This window comes from Arachis stenosperma, chromosome 3, assembly GCF_014773155.1.
Source record: "Arachis stenosperma cultivar V10309 chromosome 3, arast.V10309.gnm1.PFL2, whole genome shotgun sequence".
Lineage (NCBI taxonomy): Eukaryota > Viridiplantae > Streptophyta > Magnoliopsida > Fabales > Fabaceae > Arachis > Arachis stenosperma.
In genome coordinates, this window is record NC_080379.1 from 8,381,758 (window position 1) to 8,400,682 (window position 18,925).

The 18,925-nt window shown below is 33.4% G+C and overlaps 2 protein-coding genes across 5 annotated transcripts; both read left to right on the forward strand.

Moving 5' to 3' along the window:
* On the forward strand, positions 1–5,093 carry LOC130968493 (uncharacterized). 3 transcript variants are annotated; one of them, XM_057893792.1, is made up of 11 exons: positions 1–90; positions 497–993; positions 1,390–1,526; positions 1,622–1,684; positions 1,785–1,871; positions 1,969–2,134; positions 2,290–2,479; positions 2,648–3,477; positions 3,632–4,252; positions 4,330–4,395; positions 4,584–5,092. In XM_057893792.1, the coding sequence occupies exons 2-11, from the start codon at positions 526–528 to the stop codon at positions 4,725–4,727; spliced, it is 2,772 nt and encodes a 923-aa protein (XP_057749775.1). In that variant the 5' UTR covers positions 1–90; positions 497–525; the 3' UTR covers positions 4,728–5,092. The 3 variants fall into 3 exon arrangements, with proteins under 3 accessions (XP_057749775.1, XP_057749773.1, XP_057749774.1); XM_057893790.1 differs by having other exon boundaries at positions 7–392; positions 4,584–5,093; XM_057893791.1 differs by having other exon boundaries at positions 11–392; positions 4,649–5,092.
* A 948-nt stretch (positions 5,094–6,041) lies between these two features.
* Positions 6,042–15,033, forward strand: LOC130968552 (protein NAR1-like). Of its 2 annotated transcripts, none has more exons than XM_057893894.1 (12): positions 6,042–6,487; positions 10,335–10,545; positions 10,705–10,778; positions 11,719–11,872; positions 12,078–12,264; positions 12,897–13,023; positions 13,190–13,367; positions 13,463–13,512; positions 13,592–13,763; positions 13,915–14,041; positions 14,130–14,221; positions 14,358–15,033. In XM_057893894.1, the coding sequence occupies exons 2-12, from the start codon at positions 10,423–10,425 to the stop codon at positions 14,508–14,510; spliced, it is 1,437 nt and encodes a 478-aa protein (XP_057749877.1). In that variant the 5' UTR covers positions 6,042–6,487; positions 10,335–10,422; the 3' UTR covers positions 14,511–15,033. The 2 variants fall into 2 exon arrangements, with proteins under 2 accessions (XP_057749877.1, XP_057749876.1); XM_057893893.1 differs by having other exon boundaries at positions 10,398–10,545.
* Positions 15,034–18,925: the final 3,892 nt, after the last annotated feature.

The window sequence follows — 18,925 nt, forward strand, 5'->3', positions numbered from 1 at the left end:
TGATATTATGAGCCAGAAAAGATTGAAGGGTCAAGAAAACCAACCAAGAAAGGTGATGGAGAAAGAAGCTATCTACACCTGATTGCAAAGGTTTTTTGTACTTGCATACTTGTACTTATAATCTAAAAAATAGTATCTGATACTAACTTCTACTTGATGTTTCTTCATGGAGCCCCACAAACCTACCCTTCTCTTCATCACTTCACAACCCCAATCTCTTATTCACAACTCAAATTATGAGTTCTTCTCCTTAGATTAGATGGCATGACAAAACAACAGAATTTTCTTTTATCAGGTATTAGAAGTCTTTGAGCAGATAGATGATCAGAGACATTTATCATCCATGGCCCCATATGGGGTAGTAGATTATGGTAGATACCTTACCCCATATGGTACAAACTATACAAACCAATAACCAAACAAGTCCAAAGAATTTTTTTATGACTTTCTATTTTCATTTGAGATTTGCTTTATTTCTTTCTCTCTTTTTTATCAGGATCCCTATTTTATTATTATTATGCCACCATGTCAGTGTTTCATATAATATATGGCATCTGGATACTCTTCTCTGAAAGGTGCTGTATAGTTGAGGTTACTGCTTCATGCTGCCCTTATTATCAATTCTTCAAACAAAGCAATAAGAGATTTGTGCAGAAAACTGATAGGTTTTGGAAGTTCAATGAACAAGCTGATAGATGGGTTGAAGTTGTGTTTCCTTATGATGATCATCTGGTATCTGAACAGCATGAATTGTTTGATGCTAAGCCCTTGGATGTGGTTTTGCCACTGAGGAAGAGAATTTCATTGACCAGAATGTCAGATACATCTATTTGGGTCACTGGGGAAAGTGGTTCTATATATGAGAGGTTTTGGAATGGACTTGAATGGGTTATTGCCCCTCATGACTTGCCAATAGCATCCGGCCGCGCAACCGCGGTATTCATCATCAATCACATAATTCTTGCTGCTTCTGAAGCAGGAAATCTCTATCAGGTTACACCTTATAAGTATCATTAGTTTGTAAGGCCGTGTTTGGATATTGTCTCAGGACACAAATACAGATATGTTGAGGGACAAAAACCTATTTAGACTAAAAGGATAGACTTAAATATCTTTGTCCTAAGACATAAGGACAGTGGGGACATATTTTATCCGTCTTTATTATCTCAGTATCTCTGTATTTTGTGTCCGGGGACAGTTATCAATTGTTCATTGTTTGCTTCGGATTCATATCACACAATTACATGCATATATAGCTTAGCAAGTATTTAATTCAAGGACACTAGTATGATTTGATTCTGCACTTTAAATTGGTGTTATGTTAGTTGTTGGAACTGCAACAGTGCCTATTGCCTCTTGAGTTAACAGATTATGTTTTGGTTTTAGCAGATGCATGTGCAATTTGGTGAAACCTCACAAACAGTTTGGTTGGATGTCACACCTACACTCAATCAAATCACAAATAATGATTCAAAGAAAAATCCTTTGGTGTTAATAAAGTCTGGAATTGTGTCACATGATAGGCAGTGAGTAAACATAATAATACCTTCTTTGTTCTTAGATTGATTTAACCATGTATAATTCAAGCATATGCTGAATTTAGATTTTGTTGTTGGGACAGGAGAATTTATTTCTGCACAAGGAATGGAACACTGTTAGAACTTCTTGGGGTTGAGCCTCTAAGGTAAAACTCAAGTTTTGGAGCAAATATATTAGTGTTAAAGAAGTTAATCGTCTGCAAATATCATTAAGTTCGCTTCTATTCCGCGACATATATAGAGCAGATGGACAAATCATGGCCAACCAGCTGGAGCAAATGTAGCAGCAATAGCTGAAGTTGCTTCTGTAAGAGAAGTAGTGTATACCATAAGGTGAAGTTAAGATGTGGTGTTCTTTTTTAAGGTGCAAATTGCCATCCTAATTCTATAAGTATTAAATATCATTGTTCACCTTGTTGTGTTAATGTAGTTCTGCTGGAGATCTTTATGAATATGATGAAAAATCAAAACCATCATGGAAGAAGCACATATGGAAAGAAAGGACAGCACAATTCGCGCCTTTAGTACCATCTAAAGGGTGCACTCTAAGTGGACTGAGTGGTGATTATTCTGAATCTCTGTTTCTTCTAAACAAGGTACTTTTAGTTAGTTCACTAGAATTTCATTAAGTTCCAATTGGATTTTGAGATGGACAACTTGGAAAAATGTTGAATTTCAACTTCGCTCCCTCGAATTAAATTCTATCTGCCATGGACAGCATGTTCTAAAAATGTCTGATAATTGTATATAGGAGGGTGATTTGGTAGAGAGGAGACTGCATCAGAGGAAGTGGAAATGGATGGTCCATGGAAGTCCACCACATCAAAATTTGACATCCATTACGCCGGCTCTACATGACGAATCAAGTGAAACTTTCTTTTCCTTGTTCTTCACCAGTGCAGTTGGATCAGTCTTTGAATATCAAATGCCAAAACAATTAGGTTAGTCATCCAGTTATGCTACAAATTATTTAACTTAATGCATATGAACTTCAAAACTTTAGCATAATATCTCCTAATGAATAAAATCATTCATGTATTAACTAGAGAGGTTTCAACCTGAATACTACTTTCTAGACACTAAATTCTCACATGAACACACATGCACAGGTACAACTAATCGATTTCCAGGAAGTTGGGAAAATCATCAGCACCCTTTACATGCTAAAGTAGCAAGAGGTATAATTGGCTTGCCATTACAAGCTGGCAGGATACTGTTTCCACTAGATGATGGTAGACTTGCAGAATTACATCTACTAGGACTAGGCGGCGAAAGTTCAGGACCAGCTTTACCGCAAAACTTTAGAAGGAAAGCATCAACTAAATATGTTTGGTCGATATTAGATGTTCCAGAGAGCGAAGGATGGAATGCAGAATATTGCACAGAAGAACGCGGCCCCAGAAATTGCCTTGCAGGACTAAAAGATGAATCAGTGGATTCTGGAACAAGTTCAGTAACAGGTAGGAGAAAGCAAAGCCAGACACAGAATTACTACTTATCGCTGGGCACTTCATTAGGCGAATCGACTAAATCTACAGAAGATTATAATCTCCCTGATGGCTGGACTAGTAGTAACTTCCGGCTTCGGTTGATGTATGAAGGAAAGTCATTTTTCTTCATAACAAATGATGGATTAGTGTTTGAACACATTTGTATTGAGAATGTTTGGGTGTGGCTGAAGCATGAGAGTTCTACAGCTATAGAAGGTATAGTGGGAAACTATAATGGAAGCTTGTTCATGGTTGATACATTTGGGAGTGTGCTTCTTAGAGAATGGCATGAAAATGAGATAGCATGGAGGAATTGCAGTGCTATGAGGAAAGGAAAGAGTGTTATTGGAGGCCAACCATGGGATAGATTTCCAGCTAAATCAAGGAAGGTTACAACAGAAGATGCACTCTTCTTTGTGAGTAAAAATGGAAGATTACTGCAGTTCATGGTAGGTTAACAGTAGTTAATAAAAGAATTATGCACTTTGAGTAGTTAATAACTCCTTTCCCTTAAGTTTTTCGCTTTGTAATTCTAATTAATTCTAATGAAATCAATTAAATACTCATATTCATGATCAACTTCATATCTTTCATTATACACAGGTTTTCATGAGGAAGTTTAAATGGAAAGATTGCAAACATCCTCCAAATGCTAAAATTGCATGCATTGTAGACCAGGAATTGTTCAGGGAAAACATAGTATTCGTCACAGGAAGAAACGGTCGCCTATATCAGTATAACAAAGTGACTGATTTGTGGCATGAGCATTACCAATCTCAGCATTTGATTCTATCACAGTTTCCTGGAACAGTTATTAGAGCATCACAGAAATCGCTCTCAGGCTCACTCTTCATGCTTTCAGTAGAAGGTGGCCTTGTTGAGTACCAATGGAATGCATGGAATGGATGGAACTGGATAGAACATGGAACACCCGATAAAGGCGCGAAACTAGTTGGTTCAACTGGTCCTAGCTTTGAGGGTACTCAACTACTTTTGATTGGTTCAGATGGAAAAGTGTACCTGAGATACATGGACAAAAATGGTGCATGGAAGTGGAAGGACTTTGGTTTCCCTTCAATGGGAAGTGAAATGGTTGAGGCGAATCGACCAAGACAAAGTGGACTCAATGATGGGAAGGTAGTTTGCAATGATGAATATTCTATGCATGGCTTGAAGAAAGATCAGAACAACCTTTCTGATCAAAAGTCTAAATGTGATCCTAAGGTAAAGTATAATCTACATTTACTGATTGAACAAAAAAACATAGATAGAGCATTGATTTTGAGTCTGATTCAACACAGGTTTCATCTACAAGACCAATTCCATTTTCTGAAGGTTCTGTTATATTTGAGCTCAGAGATGGCAGGGTAAGAAACTTTTATCTCATGGGAAAAAAAAATTACAGTATAATCACCTTATTCATTATGTATAAAGCAACAAGCAAATGCTTTTTAGAAATGGCTATTTTTCTATTTCAATGCTTATTATGAAAATTTTTACCAATGCTGAAATCGCTCTCTCCGTTTCCTTTTATCTGTGACTATAACAATGACAGATAAAAGAAAACGGAGCGAGTTCATTTAATATATGGCTGACGAGTGACGACACGACTAATGGCAGTTGGCAGAACTACAGCTTGTGGAGGAGACAGATTGGGTTTGGTCAAGGACCATTGGAACTCCAGCCAGTTCATGCTTAGAAAATTATTGGATCACTGTGGCATCCTCATAATATTGAAAGAAAAAGGTGAATGTTATGCTAACAAATATGAAAGAAATAGTGAGTAGTGACACTATTATGCTAACAAAAATGGTGAAAGAAAAGGTACTAGTTAGCAACACTTGAAGATGAAGTAGCTATTTCCTTTAAGAGGCTGAATAGGTAGTGTTAGTATTTGAGGTACAATACAAAGCCCTGTGGAGATGAGCTATGATAGCTTACTTGTAACATAGATGTAAAAGGAAAATAATAATATATATTTGTACAGCCAAAATAGTACATTGAATAAGAGCATGCACAAAACAATCCTTTCATTGTATATAATCTATCAATGCTACAAAGAAATTCTCTATTTTAACTGTCTCATTTAAACTCTCTTTAGGTAGCGTATTACCATTAAAAAATTTCAAAAATATAAAAGAATGAAATTTTGTATAACTTTAAATTATAAAAGAGTAAAATATATTTTTTGTCCTTAAAATTTTTTAAATTTTGTAAAAAATTTAAAAAATATTCTTAAATTTCATTTTGTTTTAATTTTATTCTAAAAATTTTTAATTTGCATCAAATGTACTTCTGATAACTATATTTTTTTAAAAAATTAGAAACTATTTTAATAATAGTACTTGACAATTAGGAGCTAGTAACATAACTTTGTATTTGACTTACTTGTGTTTTTTTTTTAACTTAAAAGAAAATAAACAACAACTAAGAAAGAAAAAATAAACAAGAAACTGTTTAAGAAAGGCAGTCGTGCGGAATACTATTCTCAAACTCCTTTCAAGACAATGGAAGCTTCACTTGGAGAGAAAGGGTTCTCATTGTAGTCTTTGCCATGATGTCTGTTACTATATTTGCATCTCTCAAGATCAACCAGATATCAACACGCCATTTCCAAGACATGATATCTTGAATTTTGAACACCAAAGGATCAATAAACTTAGAGCAATCTTGTAAATTATTGACAATAGTTAAAGCCTCTACACAGTCTGTCTCACATGTAATGTCTCTTTGTCTCGAGTCCCATGCTAAAGACTTACTTGTGTTTAAAGTAATGTTCTAAAAACCGGACCGAACCGGCCGGTCGAACCGGTTCAACAGGGACCGGCAAAGAAAACGGTCCGGTCCAGTATATAAAACCGCAAAATTAAAAATCGCTCAAAAGCCGCTGAACCGGTCGGTTACCGGCAGGTCGGACCGGACCGGAACCCGGCCGGTTTACTGAAAACGACGTCGTTTCCTTCCTTGAAAGGGAAAAATCCGCGCGTTATCCTTATCCCCAATTCCCCCCTTCTTCAACTCCTTCCTTCAGGCAAAGAGCAAATTGCCCTAGCTTCCCCCAATGAAAGCAAACACTAGCCTCCACCAATAGTTGTCCCCGTCTGTCGGAGTGAGAGACTGCTGCCGCCGTCTGTCGCACTCAAGAACTTCCGTCTTCGTTCTCTCGGGCCTCTCGCCGGATCCTCCACGTCGGGTGCTCGCATCTCGCCGTTCTCCTCTGTGCTCGGCTGCTCGCGCCTCCCTTCGCCAGTGAGTGCTCGAGCTGTGCGTGTAGGTTGCTGCTCGTTGTCCGTGGTTGTCTCTGCTCGATTCTGCCTCCCAGTCTCACTCGAGTCTCGTCTCAGTCACTGGCATCTCGTGGTTCGTCTGTCTCGTCGCCGGCGGCAGAAGCAACTCGTGGGGGTGTCTCTTGCTTCGTCGCCTTCCGTGGGGTGGTCGCCGACTCGCCGTCGACCGTTGGTGAGTCCCTGCACCATCGCTTCCCTCTCTCTTTTTCAGATTTTTCTTCTCCCTGTATTTTTGCATGTTGCTGAATTGCTAATCAAATTTGCCTTGTTGCTAATCTAAATGTTGCTGTAAATTGGGACTTTACTTGGATTTGTTAAATTTGTTGCTGTAACTTGAATTTGTTGCTTCTCAGTCACAGAATCAGAACAGAATACTCAGTCAGTGCTTGGTTGATTGGGTTGAAAACTGTTGAATCTTTTCACTGTTCCTTCAGTACTTTTTGTTGTTGTTAATCATTGTGATGAGCTTTATTAAAATTGGGTTGAAAACTGTTGAATCTTTTTTCATTTTTCATTGTTCTTAACTTCTGTTCTTATTAAAAAATTTGTAATTGGTGATCTTTTGATTTATTATATGCTTCATGTTTTTAATTTCACTCTACTTCTAGGCTTTGAAATCAGTTTATGATAACTGTGATGCAATTATTTTGTTGGATAACTGATGTAATTATTGAGTTCAAGAGATTGAGTTTTTGATTTGCAAGGTGATTTTTGGTTGATTTTTTATTTAATTTGGTAATGGTGTTTATGATTGGGGTTATCTGGTTTTCATTCTTTTGGAATTTGGTAACAGTGTGATTACTTGTTGCTGTTTGTAATGTTTGTTGCTGAATGATGATTGTTCTTTCTTGCCTCTGTTTAGTAATGTTTATTGAAATTTTGTACTTTTTCAATGCATATTTGTATGTGTTATTAGTCAAAGTCATGTCAAGGCCATGCAAATTTATTCAATGTAGTTAAGCATTGCTTGCCTAGTCCAGTATGTATGCTCTCTGGTTCCCTAGAGTAAACATTTTGCGAATTCATGAATATTATAATGTTTCTTAGAGACAAATTCACAGGGGGAGCATTGTATAATCTCATGTTAACAACAGAGACAAAAACTCACCTCACTACACTATATATTCATGCATCTAAGCTCATATCTATTTCCAGTTAGTTTGTAGTTTTGTACTATACGTGATTTGTACATATCATTGTAAAAGAAAAAATAACACTGGTTACAATTGTTTGTTGAAAATGTGCATGATAGAATACCTATCTTTTATTGCTTTTAAATTGTTGCTCTAAGTTGAATTTGTTGCTGAATATCACTTAACTAAATCTTCTATTGTTCTAATTCTTTTATTTCTTTTGTCCCTGCATTCCCCTCTTCTATCTTTTTCAATTTTTCCTTTTCCCTTGTCCCTGTCAATTTGTTGTTGTAAATCATTACTGAACCATCTTTTGTTGCTGTATTGAGTCAAATTTATTGTTGTATTGAGTTGAATTATTGCTGTATTGAGCTAAATTTATTGTTGCTGTTGAGTTTAATTTGTTGCTGTAAATCATCTTTTGAACTATATTTTTTGTGCTGAAAATCATCGGTGAGTTGAATTTGTTGTTGAAAATCGTCACCAAGATGAATTTATTACCGTAAGAATAGATAGTTTCTGTATAGAGAGACTCATAGTCTTAGTCTTAGCCTTTAATTGTAATAATAAGAGTTGATTTAATATTGAGTATTGAGAATTACACCGGCAATATTGGACTATTTGTATAATGGCATTTGATGGATTGATTTATAAATTAGTTGCATTTATGTTTTTGATTAGTTTGTTAATCATTAATTTACTGAGTGTGTTATGTTTTGCTTTCTTTTTTATTTACTATTTTGCATTAGTGATTAATTTATTATCTATGTTTATATAGTTAGTTATGTGTCTTATTATATCTACAAGTTGATACTTTATTATTATTAATATGTTTGTAAAGACATTTATTTTAACTTTTGATTTTTTTATAATTTTATATTTTTATTTAATTATGACTGGGTCAATTGGGTGAATTTGTGATCCACCGGTTGAATCAGTGATCCGGTGATCTAGTCGTATGACCGGAATAATTACCGGATTTTGATAACCAATGGTAAAAAGTTTATAAGATGAGAGACCCATTAATTTGACACTTTAATGTTTTGAATTGAATGTGGTGTCATTTCATTTTATGTTCTCTTATTCGATTTTTTCTCAAAGTCTTTTCGGTGATCGAGATAATTTCATTTGTACAATTTCTATTTTATATTTTTTATTGTATAAAAGAATTATTTATTTCTCTTATTTTTTATCAATTATTTTAATACTAAAATAAAAATAAAAGCCGTTAAAAAATTATACAAATATATAATATTTTTCTTATTTGGGATTAGGATTCTATTTCATGAATTAAGTTAGAGAAGTTTTTTAGAAAAATAACTTAATTCAAAAGTAAAATTTGATATTCACGTCCTAAATAATTACATAATGTATTTTTTTTCTTTTTTCTTTGTTCACCAAAAATAATTAAATGTAAAATCACAATTAGGAGTTTTAATTCATCCTCGTAATACTTAAAAAAAATTTTGAATATATATAAAATTTTTTGAAAGAATTGAAAAGATAAAAAAATTTGAATTTTTTTTTTGAAAAAAAAATTAGAACTCCTAATTAATAATTATTGTTGTCCAATACATATTATTTAAGGATCTTACTAATACTTGTCTTAAAGATATATTTTAATGATATCATAAAATTATTTTATTAAAAATTATTAATTTTTTTCTTATTATCATTTAAAATGTGAGCTTATTTATATTAAAAACTCCTAATTATTTTTCTTAAACATATTATTGTTGCTCAATATACAATTAAACAATGAACAAACAGAAAAATAGTCATATTCATTTTTAAAAGATCATTTATTTTTAAATTGGTTTTCAAAATAATTTTTTTTATAAAATATTCGTCTTTCAAAAATTTTATATTAGTCTATTATTTATGTTGCTAAATGCTAACAATATCAAAATTCACTGATGTAATACGCTAGATAAAATCAAACTACAATACAAACTTGACGGTTAGCTATTAACATGATAAATTTATATAATTAGATTAAATTAACTCTAAAATCAAGAAACTTTTAATTTGTGGTTGATTTTATAATTTTATAAATTTATTATGTTAGCAGTTATATATATATATATATATATATATATATATATATATATATATATATATATATACTATGGTGATATTTAATATAGAATAATATTATACATCTAAGTCTTTTTATTAATTAAATTTAACTAAATTGATCTAATATAATAAAAATCAGTATAACTAATATTATTTTAAGTTTTATTACTTAATTTAGTTAGACTTAATTTTGTTGTGCTGTTAGATTTAGTTTATAAAAAAATTTAGATGTATAGTATTACTTTTTAATATGCTATATCATGTTATCAACAAACTTTAATGAAAGCGATGAAAAGATTTAAAATCTTTAGAATTTGTCCAGAAATTATTTAATATCATTTAATATGAGAAAAAAATTTTATTTTTTTAAAAAAATTATTTCTAATATATTAAATTATTAATAAAATAGAATTTAAATTTAAAGAGTAGGTGAGTAGATTTGGAAATTAGATTCTTTTTAGTCTGGTATATAAATAAAAAAATAAGAATTAAAATTCTGAAAAAAATTTAAATCATTTAGTTTTTATGATTTTAAAATAAAAAAAATTTAATTGTCGAGTGAATTTTAATTCATAACTTCTTAAATTCTTAAAGAATAAATTTAATTAAAAAAATTTGGTGATCAATTATTCAATTTAGTAATTTACAAAACGAGTGAACTTTTCGAGGAATGAATACTGAATCGATCATCTTCACTTCTCTCCCTCTTCTTCATTTGACCGACTTAACTTAGATCCCTCTCCAACTTTCTGGGCGCGTCCCAATATTTATTTCCCTCCCAAAACCCTAACTTTTCATCATTTACAGACCCTCTACCTCCTTATCATCAATCAACTTACCGCGTACTGCCGCCTGACCTCTCTTTTTCAGCTTCCCCAACTACAAATTATTGATCATGTCGGAAAAATTCTCGGCGGCGCTTCGGATTGGGGACCTCAACGATTTCATAGCGCCGTCTCAGGCATGCATAGTATCGCTCAAGGGCTTGAAAGCAAACGCCAACAAGCCCGATTCCGAGGTAACTTCCGCAACTCACTTTTCAATCCTCTTCTTGTTATAGAAAGAAAATAAGTGTTCTTTTGTTAAGAAAGAGCTCTTTTTTATATTCAGCTGAAACTTTCATTGTTTTTTTTTGGTCTTTATTCATATATAATTTTCGCTATTGGTGTGACTGTAGGTTTTAGTTGGCAGAAACAAGCAAGTTCAGTCAGAGCCTGTTAAGATTTCTCTAAAGGATTGTTTGGCATGCAGGTTTGTCCTCTCTTAACATTCAGCGAGTGTGAAGTGATTTTTTTTAGTATTATTATTACTTTTTTTTCCCATGACCTTGGACATCTAGCGAACTTTCACTAGGAAAACAATGAAAAGTACAGTAGTTGATGGTTGAATTTAGACCTTTCATGACATTTTTGTTCTGTCAGTAATATTATGATTGTGATAGGGCTGTATTGGGATTTCGGACTACGGGATTATGGAATGATCAGATCACTTTGCATCAAGATGAAAACATTCTATGAATTATGAGAGAACTGATATACAAAGACATAGTATTTTGTTGTTGGAGATATAACCGTACAATTCATGCTTAGGAGTCTTAATCGTATAATATAGCTTAAGGAGAGTTGGTATTTGAATTTATGTTGAAGCATTTATTCGTTTTGGCTCTTAGAACATAATGCAATAAAGGGTGTATTGGATGAAACTATTTTAGAAATTACTTCTAAGACACTAGTCCAAGTTGTTCTTTATATCAAAAGCAACTCTTTCCAAATTCTCTAAAAAGTCAAAAATTGCAAGTCTGAGAATCAGAACATCCTTAAAAACCCAATGATCAGAATTCCACAATGCCTAAGCAATTTATTTATTGTCCAAACAAAACCCTTAGCACCATAAAGAAGACTTCGATCTTCTATAAAGAATTAATTAAAGCTGAAATTTATATAGAATGATTAGATATTAGCTGTCTAAAATAGACTTATGGGGAAATATCCTGAAGGTTCTGAAGGCCAAACATGAGAATCTGGGTTACACCAAGGGGAAGTTTTATGACTGACCATCCAAGATACCTAATGTCAATAGGTCATACGTGTGGTTATTTTTTAGCATTAAAAAAATAACATATTCCCCTATGTTTATGGGATGGTTAATAAGGCCAATATGGCTTACATAATGAGTTTTTCTGACAATACAGTGGCTGTGTGACATCTGCGGAGACAGTTATGCTGGAGAAACAAAGTTTGGATGAGTTCTTATCTAATATTAACAAAGGAAAAGCAGTGATTATGTCTGTTTCTCCCCAGTCAAGGGCCTCCCTTGCAGCTCATTTTGGCATTTCTCCCCTTCAGGTGATGCTTTAGATATTTGCTTTTAGTCTATGAATTGAAGTCTATGAATTATGTGGCTATGCCATTATTTAAACAACCATTTTGAATTCTAGCCTCCTACATTCAGTTTCTATGAATTCTAGCTTGTTTGGTTTATCTTTGTACCAGACTGCTTTTCTCTTATTCTTTTACTCATGGTTTAAATGTGAAATATTTGCTATTACAGGTTTTCAAGAAGCTGACAAGATTTTTCAAATCATTGGGAGTGAAGGCAATTTTCGATACAAGTTGCAGTAGAGATTTAACCCTTATTGAATCTTGTATGGAGTTCATGTCAAGGTACAAACAGAGTCAACTGTCTGATGATGAGAAGAATAAGTCGAGCCTACCTATGATTGCTTCTGCATGCCCAGGTATATAAATTTAACTCTTTATTAGTTTTGGTAATGGCTACATTTAAGGCCTGGTTGTTTAATCTAATTAAACGAGACCAATACAGACTTCTAAGAATTACATAAATATTTGTGAAAAGACTAAAAGTTTGAGAGCATTTCCTATAGGCTAAACAAAGTACCTTATGTAATAGACTCTTACTGAAAACTATATGATAAAAAACACTCCTTTTTCTTATCTCAACCAAATGCACTCGAAAACTGTCTCAAGCACATACACCTGGATGCTGGACAAAACGATATTGTGATTTGTGAAAGTACTTGGCTTATATTTAATATTACCTGGAGAAAAGTATTGAAGAAATATTGGATTTGCAATTGTTTTTGGTACTGAATTTGGAAATAGGAACTTTAACTGGGATCTTAAGTTATTAATTCTGTCAATTTTCTGTGTCTTGATCACAAAAAAAAAAATGAAAAATGGCTTCTTTCTTTAGTTACTAGTGGCTTTATGGTATTGCATTCGGAGTTTGAGATAAGGAAGGGGGAACTGAAAATTTAACTTTCAAAGTATTTAGAATAGGTTTTAGTGAGGATTCAAGTAGGAGGGAGAAATGCTAACTGATTGCTGTGATGTGAACATATGTTTTCAGGTTGGATATGCTATGCAGAGAAGCAACTTGGGTCGTTTGTTTTACCAAATATTTCAAAAGTAAAGAGTCCACAACAAACAATTGGAGCCATCATAAAACACTATTTATGCCAAGATATGGGGCTTAGGTAGGGTGTTCACTCAACATAATAAAGTTTCTACTGATGAAAACTGAAAAGGTCCCCTGTTATTTTTATGATAATATATGATGTCTTAATTTTTTTTGTCATGCTGAAAAAGAAGCCAACTTTTCCAGTTATCTATGTAGTGAAATGCTTGGAAATTTTTTAACAGGCCTGAAGAAATTTACCACGTCACTGTTATGCCTTGTTATGATAAAAAGCTTGAGGCTGCTAGGGATGACTTTGTTTTCCATCCGGAGTCCCATGATGAAGGGAGTGGGAATGAAGATAACATGATGACAGAGGTCGATTCGGTACTCACAACAGGAGAAGTTTTGGAATTGATTCAGGTTAGTATTCTCCATGCATCTCATCAGTTTTGTGAATTCATTCACTTATATCTAATGGTTTGTGAATAATTTTCTGCTCTGTTTTTATTTTGCAGTTAAAAGAAGTTGATTTTCAAAGCTTAGAAGAATCTCCTTTGGATAGACGGTAAGAAACTAAAAACTGCCTCTATCTTTTAGTTTCTTGTGTTTGTGAAATAGTTTAGATCTGATGCACTTTCATGCAGGTTGACAAATATTAATGAAGAAGGTTACCTTTATGGGGTCCGTGGAAGCTCTGGGGGTTATGCAGAAACAATTTTCCGATATGCCGCTAGAACTTTTTTTGGAAGACAGATTGATGGCCCTCTGAACTTTAGAAATATACGGAATTCAGATTTTCAGGAAGTTACACTTGAGGCAAGTTTTCTTGTGAAAATATTTATATAGCTTTTTTTGTTAAGCTCGAGTATATGAAGGTTGTCAAAGTATTTAAGATATTGCATATTCATGCATAATAACAATTTATGGAATATATAGTGATATAAATTGTTTTCTAATGTCTATATAGGCGGAGGGGAAAACAGTGTTGAGATTTGCTCTCTGTTATGGTTTCCGGAACCTGCAAAATGTTGTCAGAAAAGTTAAAACTGGTAAATGTGACTATCATTTCCTGGAGATCATGGCATGCCCTTCAGGTATTGCATTTTTCCTTTCCATCTCAAATGTTTTTTGATGGAGCCTTTTATTTATATGCTGATTTAACATGCTACTGATTTTAAGCAGGTTGCTTGAATGGCGGAGGTCAAATTAAACCAAAGAAAGGGCAATCTCCCAAAGAATTGAGCCAGTTGTTGGAAACTATTTACATAGAAAATGTAAGAACTGTTGCAAACTTGCCGTTAGTTTTCATGAATGATATAATTCTGGGGCATTGTAATTTAAGTTTTTTCTGCATTTTTCTCCTTACAACATTTCTGAATCAGTGAATGACTAAATTTCTGTATATGCTAGGTTCGTGTAGCAGAACCATTCGATAACCCCATCGTAAGAGGCTTATATGACAAGTGGCTTGAGCAGCCTGGCTCCGATAAAGCCAAGAGACACCTTTACACGCAGTACCATCCCGTCGAGAAAAGCATTACCTCTCAATTGCATAATTGGTGAGAAAATTTCAGAAGTGAAGTTTGAACAGAAATGGGGTTGAAAGGATCAGGACCTTTTTCCCAGTAATTTTCTTCAATTAATCTTGTGGTATCAGAAGGGTTAATGGGTCATCATCATCCAATTTTGGTAGTGGGCAGTTTTTTTTTCTTATGTATATATAGTTTACACCCTCCATATTTATACCAACCCCAGTCAGCACCAGTGAGTTTTGTATTGTATGCCCTTCATCTCAAGTCTTAACCCAATTAGATTGTAAATGGAAAAATCACTCAGATATTTGTTTAGTTTTTTTCCCTTGGAGCCACTATTATTTGTGGGATTCAGGTTTGTCAATAATTTCAATGTGTAGATAACTAAACAGTAAACAAACTGTTTTGTGTGTTGTTCCAACTTCCAACAGATCTCCCGGTTCATTCCATGTACTAACTTGAATGAACCAACTTCTAATGACAGTTGAGTTTAGTAAGGAAGCAAGTAAATCTTGACTATAGAGTCGAATAAGAGGCTATGGGGTTATGTGTTACTCTTTGCTGTCAGCTTCTTTAATTGATACTAGTATTTTTATCAGAAATAATATTATGGGAATATATATTTTTTAAAATTACGGTTCATTTTGTTATGATAGTATATATTATGCATGACACAAAAAGATTTATAAAATTAAACTATTTTTACATAAAAAATGTTATAGGTTGACAAAAGTTTCTGACTAAGAAGACTAATGTATTTATAAATAAAAAATTAAATAATAAAATTTTTAATTATTATTTTTATATGAAAAGTCTATTTTTTTTATTAATAATTAATTTTAACATTCGTTATTTAAAATTTGAAATAATTTAATGTGTATACTTTTATATTTAATTAGGTGTTAAGTCTGTTGCACAAATAGAAATAATTGATTTTTATACTTGTTATTTAAAAATAATATTCTTTCTCTCTATATATATATAAATATAATTAGATATTAGTATAAAAAAATTATATGGATAGTTATAAAATTAACTCAAAACTAATTTTTTTAAAAACAATTAAATCTTGATTCTAACTTTTAATTATAACATTAGTATTCTCTCCAAATTATATGTAATAAATATTTGAAAGAAGAGAAATGAAAATATAGATTAAAAAGATAAGCGGTAAAAATTTAAAACTAAATAAAAAATTAAAAAATATGTATATAATAATAGTAATAATATTTTTTATTTGAATTATATTATTTTGTTTTCTGTAGAACAGAAAGGTAGAAAAAATAGAGAATGAGGGAAAAGAAAGAGAAAGATAAAGATGAAGAATGAGAGTGAGAGTTTGTTAACTTTGGAAGAAAAATTTTTATTTTAATTATAATAAAAAATATCGGATGGCATATTTTCATTTGTCAAATTATTAATATAAAATATAAATTATATATAGAGTAAAAATAGTAGAGAGAAATAGAAAAATGGAGAGAGGTAGATGAGAGAATTTAGGAAAGGAGTTTATTAATTTTGGAAAAAAATATTTTCGCTCAATTTTAATAAGAGAGTGTCATGTGATACATTTGATTATTAAATTAGATAGTAATATATGATACATAATATAGGTATATTTTAATTTCAATTTTGATATTTTAATTTTAATTTTAATGCAATTAAAGAATGTCATGTTGTACATTTTGACTGTCAAATTAGTAATTAGTCATTGATATTAATATTAATAATGATATATAAAATAGATAGAGTTGTTGAAGGAATGAGATTAATAAGTCACATAACTAACTATATAAACATAGATAATAAATTAATCACTAATGCAAAATAGTAAATAAAAAGAAAGCAAAACATAACACACTCAGTAAATTAATGATTAACAAACTAATCAAAAACATAAATACAACTAATTTATAAATCAATCCATCAAATGCCATTATACAAATCAAGGTTCAGAAAATCGGACCGGTCATCAAACTGCTCTAGTCACTGATTTATTGGTTTATTAGTCTAACCGGTCCAACTGATGGTTCAACCGAAAAAACCGTTTTAGAATAGAAATAATAAATAAATTATAAATACACATCTTAAAATATAATTATAGTCTAATATAAATCTTAAAAATTGAGTGGGTACTGCTGAAAAATTATAGTCAATTCCCCAAACAAACATTGTATGTACTGTTGAAAAATACAGTAAACAGATTTCAAAGTTTGTAAGTTTAAAACTATTTTAGAGTTTAACAGGTATGTAACTCAGGAGATTATCATGCCAAAGGAAAATATGCAAGAATAAGGTAATGCCAAACAAAACAACCACAGTGGCACATTCCAAGCTCAGTTTGGTGTTGCAGCAAAAATTACATTAAGGTGCATAATCAAATCAAAAAATTAAATCAAAAATTCCATTCAGGCATTTCATCAGGCAGGTTATGTGCAGAATATAGAAACAGCAGTCACAGTTCAATCACAGCAGCATTCACAGTTCAGACATTGCAGCATTCAATCCAGAAAAATCCAAAATACTCAGCCAGTCAACAACAACATTCAAACCAGAAAACAGAAGTCAGCTAACCTAAAGCCTCCTAGTGACTCGAACAAAAATCCAAAACAGAATTAAAAGGAAGTAAAATAAGGCAGTAAAAAGGGAACAGGGCAGGGAGCATGGGGGTAGAACCTGCGTTGCAGAAGAAGAATGGGGGAAGGAAGGTGAAGGCGAGGCGGAGAGGGGTGCAGCAACACAGAGGTCCGCCGCTGAGGATGAAAGCTTGAAAGTTGAAACAGAGAAGATAAAACAGAGGATTCACTCACCTGGGTGCTGATGAAGCTAAGACCAGCGACGACGAAGGGAGAGGCCAGCGAAGACGAAGAGGCGGTGCTGAGGAGCAGGTGACGGCGATGGCAGCCTGAGGACCACGGGGACGCTGGGAGCCTGGGAATGCTTCAGAAGGGGCTAGGCTGAGATGAATGAACGGGCGAACTGGGGAAGAGACCACGCGATGGTGGTGGCAGTCACGACCAGCAAACCCCGCGACCGCGGTGGCGACTGGGCTGGGGTTTTCGAATGCTTCAGAAGGGGCTAGCGTTCATCGTTCACGCCTAGAATCTGGAGTGAGACTGAGATGAATGAACGGAAGAAGAGACCACGCGACGATGGTGGCGGTCACGACCTGCAAACCCCGGCAACGGCATTGGCGACTGGGCTTGGGTTTTCGAATGCTTCAGAGGGCTAGGGTAGGGTGTGAGAGTAAGAGACAGTAAGAGTGTGAGACTGCGATTTGGGAATGGGGAAGAAGGGGGTTCCGAGTGGTAACGGGTCGGGCGAGTCGGGCGGGTCGGATTTCAGTTTTTTATTTTTTAAAAAACATTAAAAACGGTTCCGTTTAAGTTTTTTAGAAGAACCAGCCGGTCACCGGTTCGGTCCAACCGGTCGGTTTTTAATCGGTTCACCGGTTTTTTCGTGATTTTCTTCTCGCCGGTTAATACAGGAGGACCGGTGATGCGTGAGTATCTTGTCTATCTTTTCCTAGTGAATTTACATCTAATTTGTTGAATTTAATTAAGAATTAATTATATTTTAGCCACTATGGATGTTATTTTGAGTTTTGTACAATTTTATTTATTTTAGGTAGCATTCGGATGGATTTGATGAAGTTTCTGCAGAAAAAGAGAAGAAACCAAAGAGATGACCAGCGAATACCGACGCGAACGCATGGCTTACGCGACCGCGCGGAATGAAGAAATCGCAATGACGCGATCGCGTGCCTGACGCGAACGCGTGGACTGGAATCTGCACAAATGACGCAAACGCGTGGACGACGCGGACGCGTCACATGCGCAATCTGCAAAAATACAGAAAATGCTGGGGCGATTTTTGGGCTGTTTTGACCCAGTTTCCAGCCCAGAAAACACATATTAGAGCTGAAGAATGGACAAATCAAGTGGTCCCCACCCATCAACTGAAGACTTGTTAATTAATTCAAATTTTAAATTCAAATCTTATCTTTTAGGAAAAGATATTATCTTAATTTTAGATATTAGATTTTAAATTAATTAGGATTAGTTATAAATAGAGGAGACTTCTCTTCTATTGAACACAATTCCATTAAGAAGAATTCCATTAGGGAATTCTATACAAATTTACATTCTACATTCCATGAGCAACTAAACCTTCACTGTTAAGGTTAGGAGCTCTATCTATTTGTATGGATTGATTTTATTACTTTTTCTATTTTAATTTATGTTTTGGATTTATATTTAAGAATTGTTTTCGTTCTTTATCTTATAAATTTGGGTGGAATGGAAGTATGACCCTCTTTCTATTTGAGTTCTTGTAAAACTTGGAAAAGCTCTTTACTTGAACAACAGCCAGAAAACAATTTCTCCTAAATTTTAATTATCTGAATTTAATAGGATACGTGACATATAATCCTTTTATTTTTGGGTA

Coding starts and splice junctions, on each gene's coding strand:
- LOC130968493 (XM_057893790.1), top strand. CDS start 344: ATGGCCCCATATGGGGTAGTAGATTATGGTAGATACCTTACCCCATAT. Junction 1,685..1,784: donor CTTGGGGTTGAGCCTCTAAG/GTAAAACTCAAG, acceptor TATATAGAGCAG/ATGGACAAATCATGGCCAAC. Junction 1,872..1,968: donor GAAGTAGTGTATACCATAAG/GTGAAGTTAAGA, acceptor GTGTTAATGTAG/TTCTGCTGGAGATCTTTATG.
- LOC130968552 (XM_057893894.1), top strand. CDS start 10,423: ATGTCGGAAAAATTCTCGGCGGCGCTTCGGATTGGGGACCTCAACGAT. Junction 10,779..11,718: donor AAGGATTGTTTGGCATGCAG/GTTTGTCCTCTC, acceptor CTGACAATACAG/TGGCTGTGTGACATCTGCGG. Junction 14,222..14,357: donor AAACTATTTACATAGAAAAT/GTAAGAACTGTT, acceptor TGTATATGCTAG/GTTCGTGTAGCAGAACCATT.